General features: G+C 30.5%; 3 protein-coding genes and 1 long non-coding RNA gene across 12 annotated transcripts; 2 read left to right on the plus strand and 2 right to left on the minus strand.

Annotated features, from left to right (window-relative positions):
- Positions 1-354: 354 nt before the first annotated feature.
- On the minus strand, positions 355-5,089 carry LOC132946287 (synaptobrevin-1-like). 2 transcript variants are annotated; one of them, XM_061016200.1, is made up of 6 exons: positions 4,819-5,089; positions 4,225-4,313; positions 4,047-4,125; positions 1,377-1,456; positions 1,251-1,302; positions 355-547 (listed from the first exon to the last, which is right to left on the minus strand). In XM_061016200.1, exons 2-6 carry the CDS (start codon positions 4,306-4,308, stop codon positions 525-527), a joined length of 318 nt encoding a protein of 105 aa, XP_060872183.1. In that variant the 5' UTR covers positions 4,309-4,313; positions 4,819-5,089; the 3' UTR covers positions 355-524. The 2 variants fall into 2 exon arrangements, with proteins under 2 accessions (XP_060872183.1, XP_060872182.1); XM_061016199.1 differs by having other exon boundaries at positions 4,751-5,087.
- On the plus strand, positions 4,218-15,987 carry LOC132946283 (facilitated trehalose transporter Tret1-like). 6 transcript variants are annotated; one of them, XM_061016190.1, is made up of 9 exons: positions 5,256-5,413; positions 5,478-6,266; positions 8,464-8,539; positions 8,599-8,686; positions 8,773-8,854; positions 8,939-9,056; positions 11,736-11,927; positions 12,009-12,304; positions 13,821-15,987. In XM_061016190.1, the coding sequence occupies exons 2-9, from the start codon at positions 6,153-6,155 to the stop codon at positions 14,562-14,564; spliced, it is 1,710 nt and encodes a 569-aa protein (XP_060872173.1). In that variant the 5' UTR covers positions 5,256-5,413; positions 5,478-6,152; the 3' UTR covers positions 14,565-15,987. The 6 variants fall into 6 exon arrangements, with proteins under 6 accessions (XP_060872176.1, XP_060872173.1, XP_060872172.1 ...); XM_061016193.1 differs by lacking the exons at positions 5,256-5,413; positions 5,478-6,266 and adding an exon at positions 4,218-4,375; XM_061016189.1 differs by having other exon boundaries at positions 5,256-6,266.
- A 137-nt stretch (positions 15,988-16,124) lies between these two features.
- On the plus strand, positions 16,125-26,157 carry LOC132946285 (uncharacterized). Of its 2 annotated transcripts, XM_061016195.1 has the most exons (6): positions 16,125-17,984; positions 18,347-18,428; positions 18,621-18,738; positions 19,315-19,506; positions 20,857-21,152; positions 24,193-26,157. In XM_061016195.1, the coding sequence occupies exons 1-6, from the start codon at positions 17,899-17,901 to the stop codon at positions 25,048-25,050; spliced, it is 1,632 nt and encodes a 543-aa protein (XP_060872178.1). In that variant the 5' UTR covers positions 16,125-17,898; the 3' UTR covers positions 25,051-26,157. The 2 variants fall into 2 exon arrangements, with proteins under 2 accessions (XP_060872178.1, XP_060872179.1); XM_061016196.1 differs by lacking the exon at positions 18,347-18,428.
- LOC132946288 (uncharacterized) lies at positions 20,964-23,671 on the minus strand. Of its 2 annotated transcripts, none has more exons than XR_009664691.1 (3): positions 22,530-23,671; positions 21,734-21,798; positions 20,964-21,103 (listed from the first exon to the last, which is right to left on the minus strand). It is a non-coding gene; the product is annotated as an uncharacterized LOC132946288 (long non-coding RNA). The 2 variants fall into 2 exon arrangements; XR_009664692.1 differs by lacking the exon at positions 22,530-23,671 and adding an exon at positions 22,260-22,467.
- Positions 26,158-26,541: the final 384 nt, after the last annotated feature.

Below are 26,541 nucleotides of genomic sequence, written 5' to 3' on the forward strand. Positions count from 1 at the left end.
GATTTACAAGAAATATAATATATTTTATATTCGATCAGCCTACATTATAAAAATAATTTGTTTGATATAAAAAAATAAAATAAAATAAAATACATTAAATAATATTATATTCAATACAATAATATTTTATTACCATAGCCAATTAAAACCTCAAATTAAATTAAAAGTAATAATAATCAATAATAATAAAGGAATAAATTAAAAATTATTAATGATTATATATTAGAATTTAGTTTACTGTACAGTGTTGAATGTTTAATGAATAACAAAAAAAAAATTCTGTTTATAGTTATTTGAGTATTAAAAAATTAAATAAATTTCTTAGATTAAATAAAATATTTCTAGCAACAGACAAAAAATTCAAATATGTATATAATGCAATATTGCAATCTATTAAAAATGCAATTCCGCGACACATTGTTTTATTATTTATCACAATTTATATTAATAATAATAATGTTAAGTTAATGCTTTCAGGATGTAAAATGACAATTCCGCTTTTTTCTGTTCATAAACAGCATTACTTAATTGGAACCAAAGAATGACCCTGTAATTAAAATTATTATTTAATTAATTGTTAAAATAATAATAATAACTTATCCTTCCAATTGGGTACAATTTTTCTACGTTATAAATAAATATTTTTCTTTTTCATTAGAGGGGATGTCAGCTCACTATTTGTTTTCTCTCTCTAACCAATTCACAACATGACAAATTTGAATTTACCAGAACAATCTTAGATTTTTACTATTAATATTACAATGGATAGACTAACTTGAGGTTAAGACCATTATGCGTATGTTCGTTGGCTATTTACAATATTTCAATTTTTAGGAAAGTTGAGAATGTAAAATATTAGAAATTTAATATGCTCATATATTGCGCTTTAAAGTTGAATATTAAAATATACCTATGAGATTCACTAGATAATATTCTTACTTTTAAATTTGACAATATGTCAATTCAGTCTAATATTAAAGATAACAGTTGAATGGGATATTTACAATGTCCAATTTAACATATTTTGTGTTTGTAGGACAGCAAGAATGCATAAGAGTATAGCGTACTCTTAAGTTTAATTATAGATTAATTCTCTACAATATTAAAGCCTAAAAACACGAGATTGGTTCAACTGAATACAAACTGAATTCTGATCCCCGTTGGTCAGATAAATAAAATAAAAATAGGGAGCTGACATTCTCTTAACATTAATTATATAATATTAAAGTGAAATTTTCAAAACAACTTACCGACAATAAGAATCAAAAGTACTGCTACAATAACTCCCAATAGAATCATCATCTAGTAAAATAAAAATATTAAATGTAAATTAAGTTAAATTATGTTTATTTTAATACTACAAAGTACTAACTAACCTTTAAATTTTTCCACCACATCTTCCTTTTAAGTTTTGTAGCATGTTGCTCAAATTGAGATGCACCTTGTTGCAAAACATCTGTAACAAAAATGTTTATGTTAGACTATCCAAAAATATAATTTTTAAATACATTTTGAAACAGTGGATTTTAACAGACAACTTTTTTTTTATTTTATTATATTGAAATAAATCTACAATCTATACATTTTTTTATACAATGAGTAGGTTTGATAAGTGACAAATAATAGTGGTTAACACGAATCATCAGATTATGGAGGATACCCAGTCGTAACACCCTATAAAGTGACAGTTATAACAATGAAAATGTTTGAAATTTGAAAGGTAGCAACATCCAGCATGTATTCTGCTCGCCTACTAAAGAAGCAGATCTCTATACCATTGTCTTTTAAGTTTTCGGCGCGGGTTATCAGTGAGTGTGTTCGTTGTTAATTTAGAGATTAGTGGATTTGCGTGTTGTTGAAGTTTATTGTGAAATCTGGTGTAATAGAATTTGGAGATTTGGTTAAGATTTTGGACTTTAAGATCTTTGTAGAGATTGTTATTGGTTAAGTACCAGGGTGCAGATGAAACTAGGTGTTGGCATATCGACTAAAAGGCTTGGATTGTGTACGGGTAGAAGGTTTAGCGGCCCCTCATAATTGAACACCGTAGATCTAAAGTGGCCTGAGTAAGGACTTGTAAATTAGTAGTAGTTTGATATTTATATTCATTTTAGATTTCAGTAGGGGTCTAAGGAGGCGGAGACGGGTTTTTAGGGCTTTTTGTTTGGCTTTTAACAGACAACTAGATAAGTTATATTGACACTAATAAAAGAAATACATCACCGTCCCAATAATGTTTCTATTCTAATGATTTATTTAAGTCTTTTAATATATATTAATTATTTCCCCAAGAGCATTTTAAATTCTACTTTCTAGGTATATGCTATGCTAACAATCTTACAAAATGTCTAAGACCAATTAAACTAATATAATAAACTATAAAATATTTATTATATGCATCTTCTGTGATCTATAGTATGTTTTCTAAATAGGTACAAGCGTTTTAAATTGAGATAAACCTAAATATGTTTTAATACTGTATGCAGCATCATTTTAATATTAAAAAATATATAACATATTAAACAAACTCCACTATAATTGAATAATCAAATCATTCAAAACTAAAAATACAATTTCACTCTTAAATACAAAATGTAAATAAAAAAGACAAATAATCAATATTAATTTATATTACACGTGCATCTACTAAACATTTAATACTAATAAATAAATTATTGGACATTTAAATAAATCTTTATTTATCTAAAGCGTCAATCGTTATATAACAATTAACATTGGTGTCATTTATTACTATTATATATTTCTATAGTAAAATACTAAAATGTCAATATGAATTTTGAATTTTTACATATTAGTAGTCTATTCAATATTTATTTCTATTAATATATAATAGATGATAATAATCATATATTTAATGATGCACATTATAAATGCATCCCACAAATGGCATCACTTATTTACTAACATGATAACTTTTTACTACATAAAATAAAACTATCTTATTGAAAACGCTATCTACTATTTATGGTTAATTAACCAAACTTACCTTCCTACTGAATGTTTTGTAAGCATAAACAAAAATCAATTATATTACATTTTTGTAGAAAGACATGTGGTAGTTATTTTTGAATATTAAGCAGATTAATCATACACTTTTATTTGTTTAATAAGTTTGTTAACCAGCTGCCTAAGAAAAGTAAATAAGAAAGTGTAAGAACATACTTATGAAGTATAATGAATGACTCAGAAAAAGTATTTTAAGTTAAATATCTAAGAATGAATTATATTTGGTTGTACAAAGCTGCGCATAATATAACTTTATTCCTTATTCATTTAAATAGTTGACTTTGTTTAGTAACTTATTAACTAGGTTTAGCTATACTATATAACCTAAATTATTTTTTTGGATATTTAAATTAGTCTTAAATAAGAACTGTATTTTTATCCATAGTATTATTTTATTTTTTAAAAAGTAAATTACATTAGATATTAAAAATATTTTAATTGTTATGGTTCTTTTAGTAGGTTGTATACATAAAATGTATACTGTATAGTTGTATGAGAAATATTTATTAAAAATGTTATTATAATTTAGTGATTTATAAATATAATAGCTAAATATTTAATAATTTTTATTGAAGTAAAAAATAAAGTCTTTCACAGCTAAATTTATTAAATTTAACTTAAAAATTGGATTTTCTTGGATAGTAAGTATTTTTTTTTTATTCTAAGAGAATTATTAAATTTGTTTATTATCACACTATCTAGAAAAAAAAATGTTCTACAGTTATTATTACTAAAATAAAATAAAAGGTTATTACTGATTAGTTATAATATAGAAATTAGTTTTTCATTTCTTCTCTGAAAAGTAATTTTTATTGAATTGTTACATTTAACCTGCATATGACATACCGCCCCGTTATTAACTTGCCCAGCTTTTAAATTATAGCATAATATAACTAAAATTACTAAGAACATAAATTTGTTATTAAATTTTTTTTAACCGTAATAGTTAAAATATTTAATCAATATGTATTATTGTTTATTAATAAATAAACAATGATAATATATTATACTTTATGTACCTGCACGATTATCTAACTCTGATAATTTTTGATCTCGTTCTAATACCTTTTCAACGTTGACTCTCATAATTCCAACGACCTTGAAATATTTATACATGATTAGATAATTTCATTAAATACGTACAAAGCTGATAATGCACTCGTACAAACAAATTTATTATAAAGTGATCATACTGACCTCATCAACCTGAGCTTGAGACTCTTGGAGTTTCTTTTGGGAGTCGGTCGGCTTTTTTGTGCTCTGTCCTTTGTTATCAGCCATTGTGCCTGCAAGAGTTAATGGAACCAATTTCAGTGCTACGGAAATTTAGAAACTAAATGTCTAATAGGTACGTGACGTAGAGTTATATTTAATATTATGTATATTATCGTCGGGGCAAACGTTTTCGTGACTGCCAGTTATCAGGAAACAGAAAACGTCACAATAAACATTTTGGTGGGTAAACAAAGATTAGCTGACTAATGCCGTAGGTATGTTAGTTGTGTGTGAGCTAAATGTAGTACACCTACACCTGCTCAAAAACCAATATTGTAAGTTTTAAACGCGCGGCGATCGAAAACTGTGCAAAACATTCTAGACGGCGAAACGCGGCGCAGTGTTTTATACTCGACTTAAACGTCATCATAGTTTCTGGCTGTCGAAAACTCGAAAATAACACAAGTGCGGGACGTAATATTATCGCATTAGATCGTATAGTACTCACCGGGATATTTAGATCTATTGGCCGGGTCGCTGATGCGGTATAATGGACGACGTAGGTATACAACTTACTGGTCAAGGGCGGGACGTCGATGGTCGGAATTGAATAACTGCCTGACGACACTGACGCACGTCGTACGGTTTTCGGTAATCTCGACAATAATTGGACGACTATCGCATAAAGGTCTGCTCCGGTCGGTCCTCTGACTAGCGTTTCGTAATTTTGACTGTTGATTGTAGAATGGAGTCAATGGAGATTAGGAAATAGTAGAATAATAATTATTAATCGAAATGAAATAGGTACAACAGAATCTGTTGATGAAAAGTGATTGGTGGTGATGCAATCATAAAGTGACGTCAAAATAATTGATACGGTACCTGCGCGGTGACGTTGCAAACGCCTTGTGGTTCGGAACGTCTTTGGCACACGTTCTACGCTTCGAACGCGGGCTAAAAACTAACAGGTTATACCCGCGATTTCGCAATCGACGTTTAAGGTATTTTATCGTTATTCGCGGAATTCAAATATTTAAAGTTGTCAATTGATTAATATTTAAACTATCTAGTCATTTATTGTACTCAATGATGGGAATTTGATCGACGATGAATAAATTACGCTGTACCTCTTGTAATTTAGCGTCACGCAGTGTTTTGAGTTTTCACTTTCGTAATATATTTTATTTTACTTTTATATTTAAAACATTAAACTGTGATTTGTTGATTCAACTCAGATGTGCTGTGTGTTACCTCTCAACGATCGGATTAATATTTTTTCTATGCTCGCAATTATACACGACTTGCCTGTTTTATGTTTAACAGATAAGTATACTGAGATTCAATAGCAGATGTGCACATTAGCTAGTAACAAGTTAATTTTTTTAAACTTTTTTAATTTAACTGGTTCTTAATAACTTAATAATTTAGTTAGATAACGCAACCATTATTGTAACAACTTATAACTAAACGTTCTTAACTTTGACTAAACTTTACTAACTGAAGCTATTTTTTTTTTGCATTGGGTACCACGCCCACCTAGGTTAAATTATAGTATTACATACTAATATTACTTAAGTAATACATCATGATTTTTATATTTATTTTTTTTTTGACAACTTCGGATGGCGAAGTTATATCATATAGGCAGGTATAGCCGATGGTGATAAATGATAATGTATTAAATTAAATAGGTACCTACAATATAATTTATGCGCGTTTTAGGCTGACGTACGGGCCGGAAGCATGTAAATTAACAACCACGCTAAATGTGAATCATGTTAATCGCATGCATTGCTGGTAATGATATATCTCTTAAAAGTTCGAAGTCCGTATGACCGTATAATAATATAATAATTGCCACCACTGCCAATCGTCCACTGCTCAATGCTCATAATATAGTAAACTATATTATGTACATACGCGATACGCTGTTATTCATTTTCGACCGCTGCACTCGCTGCAGTTATCCAGCTGTTGAATTTATAACTTCGTTTCGTCGTTTGCTTCTCTATAACACAAATAAGGTATACTAAATAGTTAATTATAATTTAACTACGCTTTGCAGATGACTGCAACTGAGTCGAGACTCTCATCTCGACTCATTATGTATGATTACTATTTACTACATTTATAGTTTTGTGAGAAATGTATTATTGGAATAAGGTCAATTTTGACAAAACAATAAATACCTACTTAAGTAATATATTTATTGTAGCGACTACATTTTTTATGTGCATTAACTATTATATATACCACTTACCACTATACCTACTCTGAATCTGAAATCTAAGCAATAAATTAATAAAACATGCAAGAGTTAATATCGTTTAGGATTCATCCGCAATCGGAGGTACATACATGCATATAGGGAGGAAAATAAAATATGATATTTAAACGCATGCATACCAAGGTGGATTTATCATAAATCTACTTTGATGCTATTTAAATTTATTATAGGTAATTTATCGAAAACTTTTTTGGGGAGCATTAGATATGCAGGCACTCCTTCAATCCAATTCAATACATTCATACAATTTATAAGTCTTTAAAACATAATATAAAAACAGTCAACAATTGGGAGAGTAGATTAACAAAACGCGCTCTGGTGGAAACAATTTATTCCTTCCGATTTGGAATGTATAGATAATATCTATTAGATATAGTTTTATACCGGTTATTTTACTTTTTATAATAAATTAATTTTGGTATCGAAACTTTATACACTTGTATAGCTAACTATATACGAATGGCTAGTACAATTTCTACTAATATTACCAAATACATTCAAATAAACTTCACTTAAAAGTTAAAGCGAAATGTTTTTTGAATTTCTATAGTGAGTATAGATAATTTGAATCCAAAAATAAAATTCTTCAAATTATGTTTTAAAAAATAAAACGTTTATAATAATTGTAACGGTACCTATTATTCAGTTATTAATTTTCAATGTCTATGTTAATAATATACAATTTTAAATTTTAGGCCTATAAATTATATTTATAACTTTTTATAACTTTATATTATTATGTAATCTAATTAATATTAGGCAATACTGAAAACTAATCGTGCGTTAGAAAACTAACAAGTAACAGGTAATAACCATGTAATTCTATATTCTATGCAAATTACCATAATAATAGGTAAAAGCGATACCCGATAAATGGAATTTATCTTATCCAGTCTTTTTATTAATATGATTATGTGATAAGGTTTCAGTAATTTCTTATTTCTACCCAGCTTATGTCTATTAGTTTTTGTTACGTTATAAAATACAATACAATGCATTTAATCGTAATAATACAATTTCAATTAACCTTGTTGTATAAGAAAATCCAAAAGTCAATTAAATATATTATAGAACAGCCAATATGATATGTACCTATAGAATAAATACGCACTGCAGTATACACCTTTCTGCTTCTCGTTTAATTAACTGAATAGTTAGTCGAAAGGTCGCAATAAATGTATAACTCTATTTGTCTCTCAAATAGTTATAACTTATAATATTGTACATTTGTACCTAGTTAATAGTAATCTTAATTATTTAATAATTTTAATATTTTTAAGTGACAATAAAATCTTGCACATTTTTTTTGTACAATAAAATACTAAGCCGACGTGAAATGTTTTAAAACTGTCAAATCTTATTGCCTATTGGTATCTCGTTTAGGCCACTCTTTTAATAAATAATTATGAGGCTCGTAGAAACTGGATAAGCTATCTGTCTACGTTATTGCTAATTTTTTTAAAATTATTTATGATTATAATTGTTCGTAGTAACAAACATACTGTCGTAAAACTGTGGCCTAAGTCAATCGATACACATATGCGATATGCATGTCAAATGTATTACATCATTGAAATATTCATCTTATATTTTAGTTTAGTGTATTATACTATTATTTAATACTGAAAGATTCGTAATAATATTAATAATAATAACAATATAATATCAATGCGCAGGTCCATCTCCATGACCTTAAATGATTATTATTGGTATAATTTGATAGTTTGATACACATTTTCCGAATCGTATTGTAATATAATACTATCACTTTACATGTATATCATAATATATACTATTTGTTTCAAACATTTACTCGTATTCTATAGATAGATATTCTCAATTTATTGCAGTTCTCCATTAAATGTTCCCTATAATGTACATCAATGCTATTGGCTAGAAATATTTTATATTTATTTTGATAATTTAATTTTTAGGGTAACAGAATGAGCAATATCAAAGATCAGAATGAGAAAATTACTGCGGATAAAACCACTTTGCCCGAGAATAGTAGTTCGTAATTAAATTATATAATATTTTTAATAATTTAAAATTCAAAACATTTATTTCAGACTGCAATATAAACACTAAAAGTATAATTAGTATAAACAAATATGCAACTGATGATGATGGTCAAAATAAATTAATTGGAAACAATAGGTACGTATTAAAGCTAAACATGTTTGGTTTATTGATATAGGTACCTACTACAATTTATGCGTTTGAGATGATTAATTTGTCTACAGGAAAACAGAGAATATAATTATAGATGTCGAGGTTGAAAAATATTCAGTTTCTAGTCTTTTATGGAGAGATTTATATCCTCAAGTAGGTTTTTAATTCGTTTGACTAAATTTATTGATTAAAATAATTATTTAAATGTTGTATAACTTATAAGATTATTTTTTTTAGGTATTGGCTAGTTGTATATCTTTGTTAATGGTGATTCAACCGGGAATACATTTAGCTTATTCAAATAATATGTTGCATCATATGCCGTCAATAAATAAAGATCAATTGTCATGGATAGGTAATAACCATTATCATATTTAAACTTAATAATTGCAAACATTGTCTGTACGACTGTATATAATAATATATATATATTACCTAATGGCTAATAGGCTACCATTAATAATCAATACTAATTGTTAATAGTTAAAATATATTTTTATTGACACATATTAAAATAATTGTATCAAATACTCACTAAATTAAATATGTTTTAGTATAAGAGTACAAATAATGAAATAATTATTTATCCAGTCAATATTATATAAGATACTAAAATGTAGAGATATTTACGCTATTAAGAAGAGTATTTAGTCTAAAATTAATAATCCAGTTTTTCAGTCGAAAGTAATGAACATGGTACTAAATATTATAATAGGTACCTATACCTTCTAAATAGTAAATTGTATTATATATTACAATTTTATAAATACTATAGTACTTATACCGTATGGTGTATAGTACCCAACTCTACAGGGCCGGATAGGCCAGTCGAGTATTCGAGAAAATCTCGAAAGGCCGCTAACACTTGGGGTTGGTAGGAGAAAATGGCCTAAAACAGCTATACCTAGTGATAAGGTCATTATTATTTATTAATATTAAAATTTGACCAATAAATGGGCAGTGCCGGATCTTAAACTCTTAGGGCCCCGGTGCAAAAAAAATTTAGGTACCCCTAATTTAAAAATGTTATAAAAAAAGCTACAAGTATACTAAACAACTATGATAACTTTGATCGTGTATCGGTTAATTGGTGTACCAGCGTACACGATAATGTGTACAATAAATACAAAACAATCAATCAAACATTGGCAATTATAATTCACCACCGATGGGAATAAATTAAATATACTTTCAAAGTAAAATTAATTAAATACAGCATTTTAAAAAACAAAACATACATTTTACCAAGTACCTACCAATTTTATTTTATATAGTACTCGATATCCATAATATCGGGGCCCCCAAATATTTCAAAGAGTCGGGGCTTGCACCGGCGGTTTATCCGGCACTGTATACGGGCCACTAAAGAATATTATTGGCCGGTAGAAAAATATTACTCGAAAGGCCGAGATTACCCAATCCGGCCCTACAAACCCGCGAAATACCTATCCGAAAATTAAAGTACCCGAATTAAATTATATTTATTGTGATTTTTTTTTAAATTATTATTATTATAATTATTACTATAATTACGTTTCCATTGAGACTATGAACTTGTGATTTACCAATAGTAATCAATTATTATAATGGTAGTAACAAATTATATACAGTCAACAAAAATGATTAAATAAAAAATAATAAAAATAAAAATATTATTTTTAGCCACGTTTATTACACTAAAATAAATTTATATTATAATCGTATTTATATTTAAGGAATTTATTTATTTTATTATTTTCATTTTGGAATCATGGGCAGGGAGGTAATTATGGAATCCCATTGCTGCCTCCAATGTTATTTATTTCTTAAAAAAATAAAAATATATTACCCATCAATTTTTTTTTTCGAAAGAAATTTATTTACGAGGAGTTCTGCTGGAAAATAATTGTTAAATGATTCATTGAAATTAACATTACTATTTTGTAGATCGTAACGTTGATTAACATCATTCTATCATTATTATTATAATATTTTTTTTTAAAAGTAACAGTGATGAGTCATGGAATCACTGATAAATTTAGGACAATTGGTCGGATTTGGTCCCCCTCAAAAAAAAACGCCATAGGTATGTGACAATTGGTTCAGTCATAGTTTTATTATTTAATAGATGAAGAATTGAGATCAGGGTTTTATATTTCAAAACAGTTTGCTAAAAGTTTTAAATTATAATTTTACCGAACAAATTCGTATCTTATCTTATCTTATTTAAAAATGCATCTCAACTGTTGACACTGAGTTTGTTGGTAACACTAAGTAATATCACAGTTTATATATTACCTATATATATTTTATATAATCTGTGGTAATTTATTTATTTCCATTTTTAATTAATATATTATGCTGTAAATAAAAAATAATATTCAATAAAATGTATCACATAGAAAAATCAATTGTTCGTTTACCATCACTGACACCCACACCTCAGTGGCGTATTTAGGAATTTTTCATGGAGGGGGTCTATTTAATTTTCCAAACACATTTAAGTGGGTGTGCTCCGCTACAGAATATATTAATAGATATATTAGATGTTTAGATAGGTATTTATGGGGTTAATGGGGGACTATAATATGGAACTATGGTGGACCCACCCCCCTACCCTTAAATACGACATTGCCACACATTATAGAAAATATTTAATAACCCTGCTTTAAATTTGTATTTTATCATATATAACATAATGTAACATAATGTTATTATTAAGATTAATTTTACACTGTAATTTAGTTATAATATTAATAAAATGTACAAATTATAAATTGGGCATATGTCCGTATTGTCTTATTGAAAATAAAATAATGTAGGGCCTCGTGTGGATATCAGGGAATGAGTATACGGCTAGGCGACTCAAAATACGGGACACTCAATAATTAATTAATTAACACTTTATTTGTACCTTGAGACGCACATAATATAATAATAATAATTACACTTGAATTACAATTAGTGAATGTGAGCTTAAGATTATAACTTTAAGATTTTGTGTTCAAGTATACCTATAGTTAATGCGAAGTTTTTATGTTGTTCTTTATGAAAGCAAGTATTTCGGTGTTGTGCACACCCGTTGGAGCGTTCCTCGTCGGTTTGGTGATGGATAGGATTGGTCGGAAAAAGGCTTGTCTCTTGACTTGTTTACCATTACTCGCGTCATGGATAATAGCGACTATTTCAAGTTCTGATAACATCTACACGTTTTATGCATTTAGGTTGTTGGCTGGGATCGGCGCAGGTATACAAATGTAAAAAATTCATTGGATAAAATAATAACACATATGTTATATTATATGTTTATATTTAACAAATCGTTCAGGAATGACTACGGTGGGCATAGTGTACGTGTCGGAAATCAGTCACTCATCGTACAAGCAGATATTGTTGTCTCTGAACAGCGTTTTCTTTTCTGGTGGCATACTGCTCTCCACCTGTTTGGCGGACCTGGACTGGAAAGTCATAAATTTCTCGTTCGTCGTTTTCACGGTCGTCAACATGTTGCTCATAATAATTTACTTGCCGGAGAGTCCGATATGGATACTGAAGTTTAAGAGTTCCGAGCACGTTGATAAAGCCAAAATGGCGGTGAAACAGATTTATCCGAACGATAATCAGGTACCTACCTATACAACTATAATACCCTATCGTCAAAGACGACCATATTCTTCAACCCACCGTATAGTATTATTATTATTTTATTATTTTATTATTTTGGTTGTATACATTATTCGAATTGGTTTCCGGTATCTTATGCAACGGACGTCCGGATTGGTTCCCACTGAAATTTTTTTCATAGTAAAAACATGATTATTTGTACGTCTCGTAGATGGCTTTAATAAAATGAACAAAATTATACATAGATAGTAAAATAATGATATTTCTTGAAAACAAGTAAAAAGCAGGTGTGACGGGCAATATATTAAATAAAAAAAAAAAATATTTTTAAGTCTTCAAAAGTGAAAAAATTTAGGTACTCTTGTGATTCTTCTATCAGTAAACAATAATTTTTCGATATTTCGTAATCGTCAATTTATTCATAAGTAGATTAAATAGCCAATTGCTTGATTAGAATATGGAATTAAAAATGTATAATATCACTTAAAACTTAAAAAACTTAAAAAAACCGATGTCGATAAAAAAAATTGTACAAAATATAACTTATTCAAAAATGTGTTGGCTGGTTACTGAGTTTACCCTACTGACCGAATTTGTTCCCTTATCGCATCTTCTTTCATCCGTGAGCCAAATTGGTTCATGATTCGTATTTTATTTCTGCTTGAAGATTTTGTTGAAGTTTTTAAGTTTGTTGTTAAAGTTAAATTATAGTTTAGTTTGAAGCAATTTATTATTAGTAATATAGACTCACGTATATAGGTAATCCGTAATTATATACTATAAAATATATAGGTGCTAATTGATTATATAATGTAGCCATATACGTAACTAGATTGTATAACCTATGCAGTTATTATCATTATTGCAGCTTACTATAAAAGGTATCTGAAATCTAAATATAAGCCGATGATAGTTGTATATACTTATATATACACAATACATATCACATTATCTATATTATATTTTTTTAATAATAACTATTTGATTTAAAATGGAAATTGGTATACACCTATTATCATTAATAATAAAATCATAATATTTAATTAGGAAAAAAAATGTGCTCTACTTGACTATAATTATTTATATCTTCCTTCGAAATACGGGAATCAACACGTCCAGTATAGAGGGGTATTTAGGTACAATTAGTAAATCCTAAATTTAAACAGCAACCGATTTGGCGACTGCCATTGTGTTTTGATGACTTTAAATTGTGTGTGAAAAACAATAATCCAACTATGAACAAGTACCAATTCGGACGATGTGTATGCGGTGATATACATGCACTACCAGTCAATCGGACAAAGTGGGGGAATGGACTGGGTGCAAAAATTAAAAATCGTAAAAATATAAAAATGGATTTGCAATTAGTGAAATTAGATTTGCAATTATTTGGTGGTATTTGTGAGTAGATAAGACAAAGTGGAGGAGGGGTAACATTGCCCGGTGAAACTGCAGTCCGTGGGAACCAATTCGTCGTGCGCGTCCCCAAATAGTAAACGACGCGCGTGTCGGGCAGGTGTTCGAAGCTGAGTGGAGGCGCCTGAAATCCGCGTCAGATGACATCGCCGGAACGGACGTCCGGCAACCGTCATTCATCGAGTCCGTCCGGTCCAGTCCCGCGGCGTACAAGCCGATGGCCATACTGTCGCTGCTGCTGCTCCTCCAGCAATTGACCGGCGCCTACCCGACCATATCGTACGCACTGCCCATACTCAAGTCGGTGATGCCTGCCGCCTACTCGCCGGCCACCGATATCCAGTCATTGGCCGCGCTGGGTTCCGTCAGGTTTGCGTCTGGCCTGCTGGCGTGCGTGCTGTCGTTGCGCGTGGGCCGGAAACCTCTGCTGGTGTTCTCGTGCGTGGCAATGACGCTGTCGTCCATCCTGGTGGCGGCTACACACAGTAACCGTGACGCCACTGCCGTCCCGTGGGCCCTGTGTGGCGTCATGCTGTACGTGTTCAGCAGCTCCGTCGGCGTGCTCGTGTTCCCGTGGACGATGATATGCGAATTGCTATCCACGCCCGTCCGGGCGGTCGGTGGCTGCTTGCTGGTGTCGTACGCTTACCTGATCATGTTCGCCGTTCTCAAGGCGTTTCCTTACATGATGGCCGCCGTTTCAGTGCCACACGTGTTCCTCATGTTCGGCGTCGTGTCCTTGTCGATGGCCGTATACGTGCATTTTGTCCTGCCCGAGACGTTGGGCAAGAGCTTCCGAGAAATAGAGGATTACTTCACCGCGCGATCGAATAAAACATCATAAAGCTCGTTCGCCGATAACATGATAATATATTATACACTCCCTGTTTGGCGAACATTTGCAACCGCTACACTTCTCATCATCAATATATGGGTGGAATTTTAAGCGGCGAACTCATCCGTATAATCAAAAAAAGTGGCTCTATATAACACTTTATAGTCTATACGTATGTCTTATATATATATATATATATTATATAATATTAATTATTATGTACAATAATTATCGCTCAAACTTATATTTTTCTAATCACGTCAAACCTCTCTCGCCCTCATCTCCACTAATAAAATATTATGTATACATAGATTAAAATATTTGCGTAGGTATATATTAATCTAACGTTAATCAATACGAACGATCTTAATTCTAAGTGTTAACTTGTTATTGTATACGACGTAATTTTTATAATAATATAAGCATAACGTCTATGTAATGTAATATGTTTTATGAATGGTAAATCCTCATTTCAAGTGTAGTTGCGCTGAATATTTACGAATATTTACAATTAATAATAAACTGTTTACATACAAATTATTGTGTACTGGTAACTGGTACAATTTATTCGTTATATAATATAACGAGGTATTCTAATTTCGAGTTCAATTTACGTGTAGATTAGATTATTATAATTAGTATGATAATGGGTAACTAATAATCCTGTTCATCGCAATTTTCGTTACCTTTATAGTGTTTCAACACTGTTGATTTTATAAAAAAATATTATTATTTAGTGATATTTTACGTACCCGCATTCTCTAATATATATCATGATATTTAATTTATTTTTTTTATATTTTATTTCGCACACATATATTATAGTAGGTACAGTTGCGTAACCAGAATTTTTTTTGGGAGGTGTTTTATTTTTATATTTAAAATATATAACATGTGAGGAGCTTACATACTCTGTGTAGTCATCGATCTTCCAATTAATAATATTATTAATATGAAATAGACCAATTTGAACCCTTAATATTTTGTATAAATTTGAATCATATAGTATTAAACTCTTATAGTACATACTTTTTTGCATAAATACGGCCGATGTGGGGTGTTTTAATACCCAAAACAACCCACTGACAGTATTGTGCATATTATGTTGTATAACAATATATTTTTATCTTATCCATATAAATAAAACTGTGATCTGATTATCTGCAGATAATTAGATAATATTTTTATTAATTTCACTTTATTTTTTCAGTTTTTCTAGTTTTTCTCTTTTTTACTTATTTACTTATTTGAAATTTATAACAACGCGCCATATGCAGCCACAATTAGTTCAAAAAGCATCATCCGAACTGCGTAATAATTTTGAATGTTAGTATGTTTAACACTAAACAAAATTAAGTTAATTTTTTTTAGATTTAATTTTTTGCATTGATTATAATGATTTTGTGCAATAAATACATTTTTGTCATAAAAAGTCATTATTTCATTAAACATTAAAATTAAGTATCCAGATAATTTAAAATGTCCAATATATTAATAGGCATTAAACTATACGTATAAAAAAGCTACCAAAAGGAAATATTAAGAAACGCAATATGTAAGTTATTTAGTTATTAATGCTAGATGTATGCAATGTTTACCGATTCCATCTTACACGTATGACCTTAGTATAACCATTTTTAACCAATTTTTATAACTTTATAAGTTTAAAATTAGATTTGCTTTTAGATATAAATGTTATATTGTATGTACATAGTATATATTATATTTGAATACACAATACCATTGATTATACCTATAATTAATATTATTGATTATATTATTATTTTTAAATAAAAATCGTTTAGCTTAATAATGATCAAAATTAGCTAAAATTGTATAATACAAAACATAAGATTATTTATACATTTATTTTTACTAGGAAATTCTAGTTTATATCAGATTTTGATATAATTCTGATAATCAATCTTACCCAATAAGGTTAACAACAAATCACTAATTAATTATGTACCTATACGGTTAAAGAAATATTCTAATTGCCGGCATTAAATAAGATGATTATTGCCTAGGGGTAAACATCAATATATTTTATAATTAAGCTTAATATCTTAAAATTATAATGAATCAAATAGCTATAAATATAATAAAATTATAATATTATAAATTATAATTATCACACTAATAAACATTTGAATGATTTTATTTTTATCTGAAATATTATATTGTAAATAATGTTAAACATTTTAATATTACGACTAGTATCAATAAAAGTCTTAAATTTAAATCATTAAATTGTATTTTTTTTTCATTACTATTTTTACAACTTCATTGAATCTTGGCTTTTATTACAAATTAAATTAACAACATCTTCATTATATATTTTGAAGTATCTAAGTCCTTTTCAACTGACATTAAAAGAAGTCTCTAGTTTTGGCTGAGAAAGACAATAATAATTTCTCCAGTGGTTAAGGAAATATTTAAGTTATAAAAAAGTGGTTTCGCTCCTCACTTACGTATACACATACACAACTATACATTAAAGTTGACATAGTTTTATACAAAACACATTGATGGACGATATCAGGGAGTCGCGTGCATTATCAATTCTTGAGAGTGGAATGCCCAATAAAGTAATATACCATTGACGCATTCATAGTTATTAACCATCAATTTGGATTTTTATTATATTATCATTCTATATTATGTCACCACCTAGAAATGCGACTATATTCGCCCGAAAATAACAACGGTCAATTTGTTTTAGGCTACCAGCCCCATTTTTTTACGCAGCCCACAGAGATTATCTCGGTAGCTCGTCGGTTTACTCCAGGCCGGCTGCCGGAATTGAATTAGTAGCCTAATAATAATTATTATATTATAATAATAATACATTCTGTGTATTACTCGTATAGAAATCAGGAAGTCCGAAGTGTTGTCTAACGACCGAGTAATAATATGCATGTGATTTTCCTTTACAAATTAGTGTGTTTAATATGTGTTTAATATTATATCACACGCTGTACCTAATGGATGTATTAAATTTGTAGACAATAACAGACATTTATTTTTTCAATTATTGGGAATGATCTAATATAATTATGACGTGATTGCTTAATATTTCAGATAACGTTTTAGTTTTATTCCGTTTCTATACAATGTGTAGGTATACCTTCATAATATAATATGTACTAAACTAAATCCATACATTTCACGAGGTGCAGCGTACAATAATTAAAATGATGAGATAAGACATTGCTATATAATAATATCAAAGTACGCTAAAAAGAATCGAATTCGTACATTGTATCAATGTATCCACTAAACACGTTAGATACATCATGATGTTGCAGCACATATTTATTGTTCATTCATTATATCATATACAATGTCGTATAGTACGTTTACTACACCACTTATTTCCAGAAATTCATGCGTCTGGAAAAATCATCAAACCATTTCAAATGGAATACAGTGAGTAAAAAATAAAAAATACAACAAAGTAATAATACTGTAAAATAATGCGCACATAATATTGCGATTATATTTTTTATAGTCTTATATTATTTTTGTATAATCTGTAAATATAACATATTTGCTCATTATTACTCTTGTGAGTTTTAAAACTTTCGATTTCATATTTGTATAATCTAAAATAAAGCGACCTTGGTGTTTGCTTTTGATTTGCATATTAGTTGTTTAATGTTTTATTTTAGTATTTTATGAGCTAATTTCTAATTTAGATTTTTATATAATTTATATAAATTATGACCTATACAATTTATTATTTTCTACTTTTTAAATATTTCTTGAATATTGTTTTGTTGTTTTCATAGATTTAAATCAAATGATATCATAACAAATGTCGAAAAAAATGTCACCACGAACAAACTGTCATGGGGAGATCTTTTTCCTCAGGTTAATATGACTATATAATATATTATCAATACCGATTGGTTCTCGTTGGTGTATTATTGTATTAAAACTTCACTACAGAATCTCATTTCAAAAAATATATTATATTATATTATATTATATACCTAAAACTAGATCACAAACGTTTATTTTAAAAATTGGAATGTTGCACACTAATCGAGTATTTCTACCTAGATATTAGCAAGTGTAGTTGCTTTTTTGTTGGTCACTCAGCCCGGAATCAATATGGTTTACTCGAACATATTTCTGAATCACTACGAATTTACAGATGTTTCAGAGTTATCTTGGTTAAGTAAGTGTATATCTAAATTACTGAATCACAAAAATATCTAGATAATAATATATTTTTTGATTAACGATGGGTAAATACAAATTAAAGTTAAAAACACGAACGTCTTTATCGTACGGGAAATGCTATTTATCAGACCAATGTATTCAAATCAGGGACACAACAACATATTTATTACTTACCTACTATAATACTATTGTCTTGTATTTTGATCGGACTCTACGTACTATTAGGTACCTACTGATTAACCGTGTAGGCATAATTAGATTCGTGTTTAATAAATGGTATAAATTAGACTAGTAATCTTTTTGGTATGTCGTGATTCGGTAATTACCGTGGCAGTTACCGGAAACACTGTTGCTATCTGTGGTAAACAAATTCCTGTATAGTTATATCGACATTTTAAATACCACCAGCCCTATGTATAGGTCCAGTTATACCAATGCGTTACTTGGGTCTATAAGTCAGTCGATCTGACGCCGCGTAGTCTGCGGTTCCGATTATCGATTATACAACAGCCCAATATTATATTACAAATTATACTATAACATTATAACAAACGTACTAATGCATTTTTAGCTAGCATTCTGGTATTTTGCACGCCAATCGGGGCGATCACAATCGGCGTCATAATGGACCGGATCGGCAGGAAGAACGCGTTTTTACTCACGTCCGTGCCGCTCTTGATATCCTGGTCGATCGCTTCGGTTGCTCGGCCCGAAAACATGCGTCTGATTTACGCTTGCCGATTTTTCGCAGGCATCGGCGGAGGTAAGACACTTTAACTTACTTATATGATATATGGACATACGGTCGATCTATGGCGAGTGACCGTCTTGAAATTAATAATATAGTATACCTACTTGGCTACCTATATAGTACAGCTCTCGGCAGAGTCGCCACGAATAAAATAAATTAATATTAAGTACCGAAATCCTTCGATATCAATGATGTACGCGTACGATTTTAATCCTCGACCAAACAAATTGAGAAGTATTTATATCTGTATGGATACAGGACGATTCACCGATCATGCTTATCATCCTCGTTTTTTATTTTAATAATGCATTTATTCAAATTCTGATATTTACCTATACCTAATGATCATAATATTATATTAAATTATTATATTATTTACACATTATTTACCTAGTGGTTTGTTCTGCTGTAGTGACCAGCTGGTGATCACATCACTGCCCAAGCACCCCCTTTTCATTATTCCTGAATGAAATTAGCATAACTTAAATTTATATGCTGATTTATCATTATTATCAGGCCTTGTCTTCTAATACGATACCTATTTAGTATTTACCGAATTCCTGACTAGGAACTTAAATTATAAATTATCTTATATGACCATAATATAAACGTAATATATATTAAATATTATAGAAAAATGATTAACTCTAGTCTACATGTAATTTTGTAGTAAACACTATTGTTTTACTGCCTTCTCAGTTCTTCTTTTATTTCTCAATTAATAAATATAATAATTCGGATTTGAAAAGTTTTTTTTATTATTTTTGTATTTATCCGTGCCCGTGAATAAGGTATTAGTATATACTATATATGGACAGGCTGACAGCTGAGCTAAGTCCAAGATTAATGTCTATCGATCGTCTGAGTATAATATCATTGAAATATTGTTCATTTTATTTATAACTTGGTATATCTTGTGTCCCTATTTGGCTTATTATTTTAGTAAAATTAGTAAGTCTTGTCATAACAATCAATCATAATTCATAGAACAGAAAATATACATTTCGTAAGTAAAGTAAATACCTATACCTAATAAAAATCAAGTTAAATCAACAAAATCATCTGCTTAACAATTTGCAATAAAAAGGGCGGCTCTTATTTTAAAAAAAGAGGTTCGTATTGCCACAGAACACCCCTCAATTTTATTATGCTTGAATGGTATATAAAATCAAAGTACATATTTGAAGATACAGTAATTAACATTTAGCATATTTGAAAATTTAAAATCAGAATTTGAACTAGTGAATCATTAAAGCATAAAATAGGAAGAAGCATACTTGGTGTATACAATAACTAATAAGTCGTATAGGTAAATATTAATAAATTATAAGTACAGATTTTCTAACAGTTTCCGATTTGCAGGCATGACGTCCATGGTCGTTGTTTACGTCTCGGAAATAGCTCATGCTTCACACAGACAAGTTTTGTTGTCGTTGAACAGCGTGTTCTTTTCAGTAGGCGTACTGTTCGCCACCACCGTCGGATCGCTGTTCCAGTGGCAGACAGTCAACGTGATATTTTTCATATTCACGGCCGTCACGACGGTGCTCCTGGTCATTTTCCTGCCGGAGAGTCCGGTCTGGCTGGCCAAGTTCCGGTCCGACCGTACCTACGACGCAAGGACTTCATTAAGAAGAATATACCCGACAAATGATCAAGTTCGTTTAATTTTTTTGACAAAACTCTCGAAATACGATTTGCTGTAATAGGTACAACGTATTCCTACAGATTTTTAATAACTTAAAAACACGCTAGAAATTTGGTACCTATCACCTATATTATGCTGAAGTACAGAAATGACGATAATAAAAATAAAGAATATTATGTACTACTGACATGTAGATGAATGAACCCAGTGCATAAAGGGCTACCTAATTTTTGGCTTTATATCATAAAATACTCGTATAAGATAAATTCTTATATATACCTACCTTCCCTCTTTACCTACCTATTCAAATGTATCTGTCTTAAGATAAAAATTTAAAAATGCAAAACATCACAACTCCTCTATGAATGCAGGGATAAAATAAGTCTAAAATATATTTACAAGACTATTATCAAATTTCAACTTAATATCTTTTTAAATTACAGTTGATTCTTATTAATAGTTTAACTAAGTATTTAAAATTATAAATAACATTTTTATTTTTTTATAATTGAACATAATTTAATAATTTAGTAATAATAATAATAATAATAATAATGTTACAATTAATAAATATTTAATAAAAAAATGTACCTTTTATAGTTTTACTGTTTAGTTGAATAGGTAGCCAATATTTTAGAACAATTATTTAGAATTACCTACGAACAAACATTTTTTTTTTAATATATAAAATAAGAATTAATAACAAACAGCTGGAGTACGGGATAATACCATTTACCCCACATGATTTGTCATATATGACTAATTGTCCCATTACGTTCTACTAGGCTAATTATTATTTTCAACCAAAGCCGTACAATTGAAAACTGTTTACATTTTAAAAAACTGAACTACGATATACAAATGTAATTACATAGATATTGTAAAATTGATTAAATTAGAAATAGTTAATTATTCGTACCTTAAAATTGATTAGCTTTTTTATAAAATAAGTAGCAGTCAGACTAAATTTCAAGAAAACGAGTTTATTATTTTAGATACTAAAAATCGTTTAAATACTAATTTCTTATAAAAAATCATCTGATTTAGGTACCATAAAGGTTCCAAAGTGATTTTATTCAAATCAGAACTTTTGAGAAAATAGATTGTCTCATCTTACCTCATGTATTCTCTTATGTTTTCTATGGTCCAATATTGTTTTTGTTTATTATAGTTACAGCAATATATTATAATATAATATAATATATTAACATATTATTTTATGCAGTTCAACAATCTTAAATTCAATACTACGTATACGATCAAGGTACAGGAATATGTTGCGTGAATGCGTGATAGGCTCCGTCCTGATTTGTTTTGACTTTTGAAACCCCTTTGATTATAAATTATAGTAAATATTCAATAGATAAATATAGCATAATATACTAACCTTTTAATTTTTACCAATTAAATTATTTGATACGTTTTATGAATGTATACAAGGATAAAAGAACCATATATTTTGTATTTTTATATTTAATAGTATATTTACTTTATTTAAGTAACATGATATTAATGAATCTACGTGTCAAGTGTTAACTAGTATACAAATAGTTTTGTAGTTTCGAAAGTTTCGTGGTATCAAATATATATAAAACATGATTTTCACAACACTCAATAAACGTGTTTAATGTTTATGTGCACGTGCGTGATAAAATATCACTGTCCACTAGGTACACATTAATGATTAGACATTTATATATACCTATAAACACTCGAGATTTGCATTAGATATAATATAATTAACAACTTCGGCTTAAATATAAATTATGCGTGATAATAATATACCTACATTAAGAGGACGTTGAGCTTGTCAGCGCAATATTTTTTACCCCTCTCAAACCCATGCGAAACATACATAAAACGCATTCTTGTAAAATCGGGTTTTATGATTTTTGAGTAATCTTAGATACTAATCACCTATTGCAAAAATTATAGAGGATTATGTTTAGGGTTAAGCGCGTCAAAGCCGGTGAGTGTTTAGTACAAAAACATGTGAACAAGAAAAACTCACACACCCTGTGAATAGTCGGATTTCGTCAATTTGTTTTTACCTAAAAAAAGAGGACATTTTGCATGTCAGATAAAAGCCTGATTTTCAACATTATAGTTATATAGATGCTAAAATATACATTTGAATAATGCACAATATTTGTTATTTTTCAAACGTTTTTTCTATTAAAATAATTTAAAGTAAAATTAAAATTCGGGCTATGATGATGTTGCGTGTAGGTCAGAGAAAACAAACGTGCGCTGACTTCCTCTTATTTTACATAATTATTATATGGGAACATATATTTTTTTTTAAATCATTGCCCAATAATTCCCTAAACCAACTATTTTATTTTCAAAAACCTTAATAATGCTGATTTTCAGAGATAAACTCATAATTAATTATTTAAATAAACACTTTAATAATTGCTGCATTTAAATGAATAACCAAGTTTATGTTTAACATAAAAGTTTCATCTTGAGTTCATTCAAGATCTTGACTGCAAAAAAATAAAATATTATTTAATTCATAAAATACTAAATAATAAATATTACTGTGTCATATTACTTATTAATATAATAAGACTACTAGCTAATGCTAGATTTTATAGATATTATATCTATTACCATTGATTTTATAATATTATATTTTTAATGCTATTACCTATATTATATAGGTTATAATTTTTAATTATTTAATAATTTTATGTTTTTTTTAAACTTTGTATCCATGTTATAACTGTTAAAGTTTTAATTTTTCAATTATTTTTAAGTAACAAAGATGTAAATAATTTTTATCATACATTTCAATAGAGTAATGGAGCATACCTTGGTGGCTAGGTATAGAGTTTATATAGTTTAGTATAAACAAGCTGAGTGTATTTAAAATTATAAAGTTATTTTTTGTTAGTTTATTAATATAAACATATACATATATCAAAAAAACCTTAGTATTAAAAAGTATAAAAACATATAGTAAAAAATTGGTTGCCCCCACCCCCTGAAAAATTTCTGTGGACGTCCATGCTAACAGGTTAATAGTAATTTTTGTTGTTACGTAGGTGTTTATGGAGGAACTGGATCGTCTGTACCGCGACTCGACGACCACCGCGGATAGCTTGGAGGTACATCAGCCGCTACACTGCATCGGCTGCGAACAAGCGACTAAACGGCGAAGGTTGAAGCAGGGCTGCTGGTGGCGTACGCCTCAGCCGCAGACTGTGACCCGGCCCGTGCGCGTGCTGGCTACGGTGTTCCTTCTGCAGCAGCTGAGCGGTTGTTACCCGGTTATATTCTACGCAGTGCCTGTCATGCGGTCGGTGGCTGGTACCACCGCCCTCGGTGGACCTTACTCAGACATGGAAGCGATGGTGGCGCTGGGCGCTGTCCGCCTGTTGACCAGCGTGGTGGCGTGCGCGCTGTCCTTGCACGTCGGGCGCCGTCCGCTACTGATCGCGTCGTCGTTGGCCATGTCGTTCTCGGCCGCACTGGTGGCGCTGACCTACGGCCCAACAGCGGCGCCACTGTGGCCGCTTATAGGGGTCGCGGTGTTTGCGTGCAGCGGCTCGGCCGGCGTGCTCGTGTTTCCGTGGACGCTGGTCGGCGAACTGTTGCCCGTTTCAGTTCGGGCTGCGGCCGGCGCTTCGCTCGTGGCGTACGCATACACGCTCATGTTTGTCGTGCTCAAAGCGTTCCCGTACGCGGTGGCCGACGACGGCAGTGGTTCCGTGGCCACGACATTCGCCGCCTTCGCTGCCGGATCGCTGGCCATGGCCGTGTACGTGCACGCCCGCCTGCCCGAGACTATGGGCAAGCGGTTCGACGAGATCGAAGCGCATTTCGCCGATGACAAACATAATGCGGCGGCCGCTACTCGCAACGCCCGCTGCAAGACGAGCTATTTGATGACGCCGCCGTGATCTTGGCATATAATTATCTACGTCGCCGCGTCGCGTCGTAAATGTTGATAATCGTTACATAACTGCAGTTACTATGTGTATAATATTATATATTATAATGGACGGTGCGCAAAGTTAAACGATGGGAATATTTTATTGTGTTGTGGTTTGGGCGTTTGACCGAGTATTACGCAGCTTTGTGGAAAAAACATTTTCCGAGTATCTGTTCAGGTTTTTGTCTTATAGAAATATTTTGTTTTGGTAATTTTTCTCATCTCAAATTATATATGTCTGTGAAAACTGAATTTACAGTCATTTTCAGACAGTTGAAAGTTATGATTTTATTATTATAATATAGTGACATATTGACATTGACATAATATTCCCTCTTAATTGCGGCACCGTCCGTTTTATGCACCCGACCATACGTTGGAACCGTGTCATAAGTATTATGAGTATAATTATTATCGTACCTATTCATCGTTTAAGGGTGCAGTGAGGCACGAGTCGATGCGGGGTTCGCTTCCGCACCGTCACAGAAGGGTCGATAATACTCGATGTTACCCATAATAGTACTACGGTGTATAAACTATAAAATATAATATTATATATATTTTTTTTTTATTAATTAACCCGCGGCAACTTAGGCTATTGGGTGGTTTTTACTATGGGGTAGGGTACTTACAGTTTAAGCACGTGTGTTTTTGGTTTTTGGCAGATTTTTTAGTGGACACCCGTAGGTATCTACCATGCCCGGGTGGGGGATGGCGGCACTTCTCACCGGACACCGTGACTTGCCCGAAGAAAAATGCCGCCCGCGGCCGTCATTGAACCGGCGCCGGCGTGCGTTGGAACCGACGCCTTAATCCGCTCAGTCACTCCGTCCCCTAATATTATATTATCGTTATGAAATTTGACGTGCATTTTTTTATCTGTTTATATTCGTCGTTCGTGTGTTTTTCCTTTGTATTTTTAATGTATTATTTTTTTATTATGACTTTAGTATGACTTTCAAATCTTTATAATAATATGTAAATCAAAAACTTAAATAAAAACAAAGTTTATCGCATGGTTTTTACGGCAGACGCCGGAAAATAATACGATGTTACATTGTGTAAATGTAAATACCGTCCTGCAGTTTTATTATATTAGATTATAATCCTCCCGCATCGCCGGGTTTAAAGCTGGCAACACGAGTTATCGTGAAAAATCCACCGAGTACCCCGACATCGGATCTACGAAATAATCCCATGTACAATATATTATTATATGCGTGTTCGGTGATTCCACATTATAATATTATGTTGTAGGCAATGTAAATAACTAGAGCTAGAGCTCATGAGTCACTTTAACTCTACGGAATAACTGGATAAGTAATAACATATTATATTAGGTATAATATGAATAATACATATCATCGATGTGTCGATAGGTATATCAGTAGCGTGGCCAGGGTTTTGATTGGTGGAGTGGGGGAAGAGCTGATAACTTATTGTATATAGAGGAGGCTAA

This window comes from Metopolophium dirhodum, chromosome 6, assembly GCF_019925205.1.
Source record: "Metopolophium dirhodum isolate CAU chromosome 6, ASM1992520v1, whole genome shotgun sequence".
Lineage (NCBI taxonomy): Eukaryota > Metazoa > Arthropoda > Insecta > Hemiptera > Aphididae > Metopolophium > Metopolophium dirhodum.